Source organism: Thamnophis elegans, chromosome 1, assembly GCF_009769535.1.
Source record: "Thamnophis elegans isolate rThaEle1 chromosome 1, rThaEle1.pri, whole genome shotgun sequence".
Lineage (NCBI taxonomy): Eukaryota > Metazoa > Chordata > Lepidosauria > Squamata > Colubridae > Thamnophis > Thamnophis elegans.
Window position 1 is genome coordinate 27,414,236 of NC_045541.1, and position 10,974 is coordinate 27,425,209.

Sequence of the window (10,974 nt, forward strand, 5' to 3'; positions counted from 1 at the left end):
AACTCACAACACATACTCTTGCTTAAGAGATGGTTGCTTGAATTGCTCTAACTGAAATCTTCATCAAAAATTGACTGCCAACCTAGCAGTTCGAAAGGACGTAAAAATGCAAGTAGAAAAATAGGAACCACCTTGGTGGGAAGGGAACAGCGTTCTGTGCACCTTTGGCATTTAGTCATGCTGGCCACATGACCACTGAGACGTCTTCGCACAGCGCTGGCTCTTCGGCTTTGAAATGGAGATGAGCATCGCCCCCTAGAGTCGGAAATGACTAGCACATATGTGCGAGGGGAGCCTTTACCTTTATTGATTTATTTAAACTAGCACAGTCTTATTTGTCTTGATTCTATTCAACCTTGCTTATGGAAGGGACAGTGTATTAAATATATAATACATAATATAATGATATAATATATTAACAATATATGTTAAAACTTGTATTAAAATGGTTTTCCTTCTCTTAAAAATAAATTTATCTTTGAAGTTTAAGTAGTCTTGTAAAATTCACGGAAAATGGCATATCCTCAGGGAAACAAGGACCTGTCTAAGGAACATTTCCATAATGATCATTCCATACACCAGGAATGTGCCCCCTTTTTTTTTTTTTACCAACAGTTCAATATACAGTTGGTCAACACAATAGTAGAAATATTTAGTAGTATTTTCTTTTATATACAGCTAATTCAAGCATTCTTTATACCCAGAGACAGCAGAGATCATCTCAGCTAAGGCTTCAGTGGAGGCTTTTGAATATGGTGCCTGTACTTTTGAAAAGAAATATACCAGTTTTAATTGTTGCATTTGATGGACAACTGTTTCTGTATCTGCTTCAAAAGATGATACAACATGTTAACAATATTATATATGTATTAAAACGTCTCCCTTCTCTGAAAAAATAAATTTGTCTTTGAAGTTTAAGTAGTCTTGTGAAATCCACGGAAAATGGCAATGGAGTAACCTTCCGACCTGGGGGAGATGTGTCAATGGACATTAACGTAGCTGGTTTTGGAGCTGAATCTTCTATTGACAGAGCAATGCAAATGGTAAGACAATTTTTTCCCCCATCATCTTTAAACGAAGCTCTCTTAAATCTTGCCTTTTAGGAGGTGAGAGCCTCTAATCTCAGTCCCCATAAAAACTCGCTTTCTAATAAATGTTTTCCCGTCGGCCATTTCCCATGGCACCATTTGTGAGAGTGCTTATAATGTGTCCCAAAATTCTAATGTGTAATTTTCGCCATCAGCCAAAGAAACTCAAAGACCCTTAGGCTGCAGTACTGTTTTTCCAATGCAGGGGGCACCCAGGCCAATTCAAAATGTTGATCACACGCATATGGCTTCATGCCTTGTGGTCTCCCACCTTTCTTTCCTTGCTATTTAAAGAAGAAATATGTTTTGATGTTGATGTTTGATGTTTATTTTATTTATATGCTGCCCTTTTCCCCCAAAGGGGACTCAGGGCGGCTCACAACTCAAGTAAGGGAGGGGGATACAGACAAAAAATTAAAACAACGCGCAACAATACATAATTTAAAACACACAACAGTCATACCATTCGAGAAGGGGGGAGAAGCTTTTTAGCCCCAGGCCTGTCGGAATAGCCAGGTTTTAAGGGCTTTGCGGAAGGTCTGGAGGGTGGTGAGGGTTCAAATCTCCACGGGGAGTTCGTTCCAGAAGGTCGGAGCGGCCACAGAGAAGGCTCTCCTCCGAGTAGTCGCCAGTCGACACTGGCCGGCGGATGGAATTCGGAGGAGGCCTAGTCTGTGGGATCTAATCGGTCTAGAGGGGGTAATTGGCAGCAGGCGGTCTCTCAAGTACCCAGGTCCAATACCATGAAGGGCTTTATAAGTGACGACTAGCGCCTTGAAGCGTATCCGGAGACCAATAGGCAGCCAGTGCAGCTCGCGGAGGATAGGTGTTACGTGAGTGAACCGATCTAGTTTACCATCTAGTTCAGATGTGTCAAACATGAGGCCTGTGGGCTGTCGAAGCCCAGCCACGCCCACTTAATTGGCCGCAATGACCAGGCCACGCCCCCCCCCAACGAGGGCAATATCAGTCTTACTCAGTCCTGCCAAATTTCAAAACAAGGGTTTGGTCTTGGTAGTGGCAATATTAATTCCTCTTTGGTCTTCCTCATTAGAGTTGTTAACAATGCTTCAGTTACCATGACAGCTCATCAAGGGAGCTCATTTTTAAGTGATATCTTTGATCTCCTTGCCAATATAGAGCATTTAGTTTCCCAAGTCCAGCAGAAGCTGGATGTGCGCCCTGGGCTGTTTACCATCTAGTTCAGATGTGTCAAACATGAGGCCTGTGGGCTGTCGAAGCCCAGCCACGCCCACTTAATTGGCCGCAATGACCAGGCCATGCCCCCCCCCCCAACGAGGGCAAACAAATTTCTGATATGGCTCACGACGGGATCGAGTTTAATACCCCTGACTAGTTGGTTCCTCATTAAGCAGAAAAGAAGGTAATAATAGAAAACAATGTTGAACTCCCTTGCCCATTTCTATACACCTAATATAAGCCTTTCTCTGCCATGAGACATAAACCGGTTTACATTTCTGGTTCATTTGCCAATTACTTTGAAGTCTGGTGAGGTACCTATTGAAATGAAATTGCTTTGGCTCTTTTATTTCCAATTATTTGTTTTTATAAGACTTTGCTTCCTCCAGCAAGTATGTGTCTGTGGATGAGGAAGAAAAAAATTATTTATTTTCCTGGCAAATGATTTATAGAATGGTCAGCTTGCAGTTACTCAGGAGCAGTGATTTGATTTAATAATCTTGCCTCATTTTATTTAATAATGGCAACATGCCTGCTACACTGAATATATGCCAAAAGAATCTATCATTTAAAAAAAAAAGCTGAAAGGTTAATCCATGTGAGATTAATATTTCCATTCCTCTTGCCCACAGTATTTCTTTTTCTGTGTATTTCATTATGTGTTGCATTAAAAAAATTACAAATTAGTCAACCTTTGACTAATCTATACGGCTATTGTTTTCAGAATGAGAACTTTGCTTTGGAAACTGGGAAGCAGCCAATTACATTTGAGAATCCTATGTATGCTACAAAAGACACCAGAACTGATGATGTGATTGTAGCATCTCCATCAAAAGTAAGAAGAGGATTTTTTTTAAAAAATTCCCCCACCCTAGTATCCATTTACATGTCATTTCCCCAGTCCCCTTTCCTTTTAAGCATTCTATAGTTGGTCTGTTCTTCAATCCTGTCAAACCTATCTTTGACAATAGGTAACTACTTCCAGTAGTGAAGGAAACGAAAACTTTGAGAATCCGGTATACGCTACACCTGTATCAGTTGAGGCAGCTCAGCCTTCTGCAAGTACAGAAACAATCCAGGTAACAGAAAGTGACGGTACAAGGTGTGGCAGAATCAGATGGGAAGAATGGGGGATGCGTTGTGGAACGAGAGAAGGGACTTATGGCGGCACTGAAAAAAGCGGCTGAGGACATGTTTTTCACACTTATAACCATTGCAGCAATCCCAAGATCACACGATCAAAATTCAGACGCTTGGCAACTGACTCATATTTATGATGGTTGCGTGTCCCGGAGTTAAGTGATCAACTGTTGCGACCTTCTGACAAGCCAAGTCAATGGGGAAACCAGATTCACTTAACAACTGTGATACTAACTTAATAACTGCGGTGATTCACTGAACCACTGTGGCAAGAAAGGTCATAAAATGGGGCAAAACTCACTTAACAAATGTCTCACTTAGCAACAGAACGTTTGGGCTCAGTTGTGGTCATAAGTCAAGGACTACCAGTAGTTTCCCCAGATGAAAGATTTTGTATCTTACTATGTCCATATCAAGAATATGTATATTTTCCAAGTGATGAATATCATTTCAATATATGGTGTGATTTGTTAGAGAAACAAAGGTGGTATCTCTTAATACATGCATCTTTTGGGTCTGATTATTTCTCCCTATCTCCTTTCTTGCCCTCGGGGTTTCACCGAGCCTGATCTTACTCAAAATAGCTAAGGATAAGAATGAATAAGTTCCTTGTCTTCCAAAAAAAGAATTTTAAAGAATTGGGTCCAAATTACTGATTCATTGCTATCAATCAATTATTAATTTCACACAATTTTTTTAAAAAAAAAACTATTTCAGGAATCAAAATGGAGCTTCTTTAAAAGAAAAATGAAACAGAGTACTAACTTTGAAAATCCCATCTATTCGGAGGTAAGGTCGTATAGTTTCAAATTCCTATTTAGCAAAACAATATTATTTTTAAATTGTTGATGCTTCACAATATTCTGTCCTTGATAATGAGAAATGGCATTGAGCAATGTATATAAAAGTGAAATTAGAAAAGGAGAGGTTTTTTTTCTTTTCCCCATATTCTTTCTCCTTCCCGTGTTGCAAGTTTCTCTGTTGTTGTTGTTGTTGTTGTTGTTGTTGTTGTTGTTGTTGTTGTTTTTGAAGAAAATGAGAGACAAATTCCGTAAGGTGACTCCAGGAATTGGTGTGATTTTCCTTCTATTCCAGGAACACATTCCTCTCTCTATTTTTTTTTTTTGCCTTGCCCTCTATTAGAGCAGGGGGACATATTACATTTAATTCTGGAAATAAAAGCTGCTGTTATGCCCAAAATTGCCATGCATAGAGCCATGTTACAGTTTTATTTAGTTGGCTATATCATTCCCCAGACCCCAAATTGGGCAGAATAATCAGTTCTGCATTATTGAGCAGAATATTGAATAGTCCAAGCATGAGACTAACACAGGGATTTAATTCTATCTAATGTATGAAAGGAGAACTAGTTTGTTCTTGTAGCGAAGGCTTACAAGAAGAGCAGGGAGACCCGAGTTCTAATCCTGAATTAAGCACTGGGTGATTTGGACCAGTCACTGTTTCTCAACCAAGGAAGAAAGCAATAGGAAACCACTTCCAAATATATTACCTAGAAAACTTCATGATTTTTTAAAATTATTTTATTTTATTTTAATTCAAACATCATCTTCCATTAGGCAGTGGGTACATATATTTTGTGCGAATATTTTATACAATAACAATTACAATTTACAGCCATATTTATTATTTTATCTATTCTTAACTTAATACTAATATATACCATACCTTATACTATAACAATCCTCTTATTAACCTATTTAATTTTGTTAAAACATTTTCTCTATTTCACTCTTCTGTTTTTTTCCACTTTTCATATTTATTATATAACCATTGATAAAATAATTCCCATATATTATAATAATCAGATTGTCCCCTCTCTTTAATTTCAAGTATTAACCTATTCATTTCTGCAGATTCTAATATTTTCCTAATCACATTCTCATCCATAGGGATTATCTTCATTTTTCCAATGTGTGCAAATACAATCCTAGCTGCAGTTATTACATGAATAATCAAAATACATTTTCTTTACTGTAAGTTTCTGGTGAAATCAATTAATTTAAAATGTTACAAGTTGCAAAAGTTAGAGGACATTTTGGATTACCTAATTGGGAACTGTATTATCAAAACTTCACAAAACTTTTGTCCCTGAGTCATCAGGAGACTCACAGGCAAAAATAGAGAATTATTATTTATTAAAGATGCTCTTTGTTGATAAATACAGAGAATTTGTCATAGAGCTTTGTATGATGAGGGTTTTTTCCCAGAGGTCCAAAATTTTGGTGGTATCTAAGGACTCAAAGTCTTTCCTGGTATGGTTAAGTTAGATCTCGGGCTTTGTCCAGCTGCTTTTTATATAATTGGTGTTTTGTAACATTCAGCAAATTCTTTTGCTTACCGAGAACAGAGATTTCAATGTTCCTGTAACCTCCTTGACAGCCTAGATTCTTCCGATCAGTTCTGATATTCAGCTTTCTACTGACCCCATTCCCCCCCCCACACACACAGAGTGCCTTTGTTTGCAATATTTTTATCAAAATTTTGTGCCTTCTGCAGAAATTCATTTTTCATTCATGCTCTAAAACATTTACATCACATTTAAGTTACGACTATAGATATTGAAGTAATAATAGTAATAATGGTTGAATATCTCTACATGCAGAAATTAAAATAAATTGAATGCAATAGCTGCACAAACACGAGCAGTATTGTGTGGCTGACTGACTACATTACGAGGCATAATAAACACTGATAGCTCTACTCTATTTCTTTATATCATATTTCAGATGGAGAAAGAACAGCAAGGAGAAGCTGAAAGTGCCCCTTCCTCTTCTCCATCACTGCCTCAGAAGATTATTTTGAAAAGAGACTCACCGTTAGCCTATTCAGCGACTGAAGATTCGTTTAAAGACACTGTCAATCTAGTCAAAGAGGATTCTAATGTATAACTGATTCAATTAGGGAATCTCTAGACATAACCATTTGCACATCCGGGTTTTTTTTTGGTAAACAGAAAGAAGAAAAATGGTTCATATTTCTGTGAGGAAATATTTTTAGCCTTAGATGGAAACGTGTCAAAACCATGCCTCATTGTTCTCTTCTTTTTCTTTTTTTTTTTACACACGCCAATGCCTATTTTTATGAGTAATTATCACAGTGTACTATATGTATATCTTTGCACTGACACTCTGAAAGTAATGTTATAAATATGCTGTACATTTGTAAATTTCTAAAAGATTATCAGGTTGTTGATGTCAATATTCTGAAATCGTATCACTAGGGATAAATCCTCTATATAATATAATTATACTAAATAATATAGAGGAGAGCATAGTGACATCTACTGAATTTCCAAGACTTTTGGAACTATATTTATAGGCAGACCCTGCTAAATATGCACTGGTGTGCATCTCTCCTCTGTTTTATATGAAAAAAAGGCTCTCTTTTTATATCATATAGAAGATGATAGCTAATTGTTCAAAGGAATAAAGCAAAACAAAATGGCACAAACTTTATTTTGTATTAAAAGCTTGCCTTTCGATTGGAGAACCTCCTGATTATCAGTGAAATAATTCCATTCTAGAGTGAAGTCTGTGTAAGTCTTTCACATTGTATTAAATTGATAGTAACTGGCTATCCAAAACACTTGATTGAAGAACTGTTTTAGGAGGCCTCATTTCATCCCTTTGTGGGAAATCTCTGCACGGTGCAAGAATGTTTAACCTGCTGTTTTGTTTTATACTCCTGGTCTAACTATTAATGTAGAAGTCCAGGCTAATAAATTTATAATGTATGAGACTTCTGCTCTTTGAATATATATTATTTTTCAAAGTGAAATGCTATCCCTGTTTTTATGTTTTTGTTGCCTTGATAGGTACTGTGATTAGAAAAAGAAAACTGGAATATGCTGCTGCTGAATAAATCTAAAGTATTTTATCATTTCCTGACTTTTTCTTAATTTGATTAGAATCAGGACTCCAGAGACATCCTGGGACCTAGTTAGAAACTAGACTCTGGCAAGTGAATTATGCTTCAGGCCTTGAATTAAAAGGATGTATGTATGTATGTATGTATGTATGTATGTATGTATGTACGGATGTGTGTGTGTGTGTGTGTGTGTGTGTAAAGATAAAAATCATTGAAATTGGGGTTGGCAGTTCGCCAAAGAACATTTTTTAAACGGATATGCTTAACAAATTGAATTCACTTGGTAAATTTTTATTTGCTAAATAAATTTTTAGTAGCTGGGAAATGATTAAAAATTAATCGCCAAAAGAAATTAAAGGAAGGGAAAAGAAGTCAAAACTAGTTGTTATTCACTAGGCTTCTGTGTGTTTCTGCTCTTGCAAAGCACTTTTCTTTTCTTTTTGCCGCCACATCCATGTATCACATCAGATTTTGGATGTTCCCTATAAATGAGGTTGGAATTTGGAGCCTCAGAAATAAATCAATAAATGATACACCTTAAATTTGATTTATCTTTCCATTTTCAATATGTAGCCAACTGTTTCCTGGCTGGTAGTAATATTTTTTTTAAGGAACACATTATGTTTCAATTTTGAATTGGCACCAAGGCTGAAATTTATACATTCTTGGGACACCAAAGGGAAGTTGAAAAGAAGATAAAAGGTATCATGTGGCAAACTGCTGAATTTGTTTTCCATTTCTTGGCTGTTCAATGCTGCTGTTACAGAACCTTCCATTTCAATGCCAATCAAAATAGAAAAATCCCCGAATCTGCCTTGAAAAATAACTCCCGGTCAGGAAATCACAGAGCAGCTTCATCATATTAAGCATCATATAGTTTAAAGGCAGAGCTACATAACGATATCATAAAAACCAAATGAGGGCCAATGCATTCCTTTCGCACTGAATGGATTTTCTAACATGCTGGCTGTGGAATTCTGGGAGCTGAAGTCCACATATCTTCAAGTTCCAGGCTCGAAAAACACTGATCCAGATAGTGTCTTGCCAGGCCAAAGGCCTTCTCTCTCAAGAGGCCCTCTCAAAGGCTAGTTCCATCTCTCAAAAGCTGTTGAGGGTCCCTTCGGCTACTAGTATGTTTTTTCAGCCATTGCAAAATCCTTTCAGGCTGAGAGGTATAGAAGCAGGCTGTGGCCAAACGTGGTTCTCAACTAGCAATTTCTCCATTAAGCCTTTCTCTCAACCACCCTTTGAAGCATCAGGAGCTGAATAAAAAAAAGGCACGTTTCCTGTCTAATCAACTCCTATCAAATCCCATCTGAAGCAAATTAAAGGAGAGGCAGTTCAGTATTTCAGAATTCAAACTTGGCTATCTTCCCCCTGAGTCCTCCAAAGAAGATTTATTTCTAACTAGATGATAACCTTGTGTTGCTCAAGTATTTATTTATAGGGGGAAATGTCCAGACCAAACATAATTTCTAATGTGGCATTTTCCCCTTTACCAGAGGGAGCCCCCTTGTGAAGTACTGTGAAGCCATTACCATGGCAACTCCACTGCACTATACAATAGAGCCATTTTACAGCAGTACAATAGAAGCCATTTTAAGGCCCAACAGGCTGTATCTTAACAGAACACACACACCGAGGGGTGTTAGGGGTGTCTTACCCCACAGTTTTTTTTTCCAGAGAGTAAGTCATCTGTGTACCACGTTTGGTTGAAATTGCTCGAGGCGTTCAAGAGTTTTGCTGGAACATACATACAGACACACACATACACACACATACACATTTATATATAGATAGATTTTGGATGTATTTGATGTTCCTGGATGCCAAGGTCCCAGGGAAACAAGCTAATTTCAATTGTTTTATGAACCCCCAAAGACAGAGTCAGACACAAAAAATAGGTGGAGCTTTAATTGCATATAACAGCCTCCATCTTAACTTTAAAAAAAAAGATTTTATCATACCCTGAGTCCTCTGATACATGGGAGCACTTTCACTCAAAAGTCAAAATTAACAGATGCAGCAGTCTTTCAGAAGAACACTAGACCCATGCTCAAGGACAGCCCAAGTCACCAGCTGTCTGTCTATCGTGCCAGTCATCTGTCTTTTGGGCACTTTGAAAGGTAGTTAAAACTTTTGCCCAGCTCTTGTGGGAAGCTCCCCCTCCTAGAGAAACATGTTCTTAAAGGCAGAAAGCAGCCCCAGTCTTCCTGCCATAGGAAAACAACCTCAAGCAGAAGCCTGTGGAGCTTCTCAGTCATCCAGGTCATGGTGGTCCCAAAGGTGTTTTTTCAACTGGACTTTCTGGTTTTTCATTGAAGACATTTTGCTTCTCCTCCAAGAAGCTTCTTCAGCGGAGAAGTGAAATGTCTTCAATGAAAAACCGGAAAGTCCACTTGCCTCTTGAAAAAGCACCTTTGGGATCTCAAGCAGAAGTTTGAAGAGGCTGGTCTTTTGGAGTGGAGATTTTGTATCCATTCAGAAACACTGGACCAATCTATTCATAAGCAAAGAGACTCCAAATAAGCAACACAATCAGGCAAGTTGATAAGATTAGCATGATCAGTCATTGCCCTTAGATTATCCCACATTAAAATGGTAAGAATGGTAACACCACACCTAGAGTACTGCATCCAGTTTTGTCACCACACTATAAAAAAAACATATTGAGACTCTAGAAAGAATGCAGAGAAGAACAACCAAGATGATTAGAGACTGAAGCCTATAACATACGATGAACAGTTGCAGGAATTGGGCATGGCTAGTTTAGTAAAGGGAAGGACCAGGGGAGACATGATAGCAATGTTTTACTATTTGAGGGGCTGCCACAGAGAGGAGGAGGTTCAACCTATTTTCTAAAGTTTCTGATGGCCAGAGAAGGAATAATGGATGGAAACTGAACAAGGAGAGAGTCAACCTGGAAATGGGGAGAAATTTTCTGACAGTGAGACCAATCAGCCAATGGAACAGCTTGCCTTCAGAAGCTGTGGGAGCTTCATCACTGGAAGCTTTCAAGAAGAGACTGGATTGCCATCTGTCAAAAATAGTGTTGGGTCTGCTTGGGTGGGGGAGGGGTTGGACTAGATGACCTACAAGATCCCTTCCAAATCTGTTAATCTGCAATGCTAATTTCTAGTGCAACCACTGAACCCAGTCACTTTTCAGAAAGGCCCAGCTGACGTAGTCTTCATTATCCTGATTGGGAAGGGAAGAACAGTTTTCTGCAGGGTGTCTAGCTATAGAGACCACATATTACTTCTTGGATTAAGGCTGGTCTGCTTTTGCTTGGGAGCTTCCCCTCATTTGTCTGGTTTATCACAAGGTGAATGCTGACAATAGGCTTGTAAATTGTAGCTCAAAAGCCGGGAAGCACTTTGGAATTGGGCACCTCACAGCATCCAGCAAATCTAAACCACCACCGAAGAAGGCTCCCTAGGCCTCTGAGAGCCCACTAGCCTATCAAAATTTGATTTGATTTGATTTCATTTTGGTCTTTTTTTATTTTATTTTAATATTTTGATTTTGCTAAACATCTTTGTTGGTTCATTTTAGTCTTCCTGTATCAACATGTATAAAAACACATACACTTGTGCATATATCCATACAAACAAACACACACTTGTACCCACCAAATAATAATCACAATTGATATTTT

At 38.1% G+C, this 10,974-nt stretch overlaps 1 protein-coding gene across 1 annotated transcript in view; it reads left to right on the plus strand.

Moving 5' to 3' along the window:
- Nucleotides 1-6,337, plus strand: part of LRP2 (LDL receptor related protein 2) — a 161,947-nt gene extending 155,610 nt beyond the window's left edge. The window contains 5 exon segments of the mRNA XM_032224888.1: nt 914-1,043; nt 3,013-3,123; nt 3,260-3,367; nt 4,146-4,217; nt 6,176-6,337. Of these exon segments, the coding sequence (XP_032080779.1) occupies nt 914-1,043; nt 3,013-3,123; nt 3,260-3,367; nt 4,146-4,217; nt 6,176-6,337 (583 nt within the window).
- Nucleotides 6,338-10,974: the final 4,637 nt, after the last annotated feature.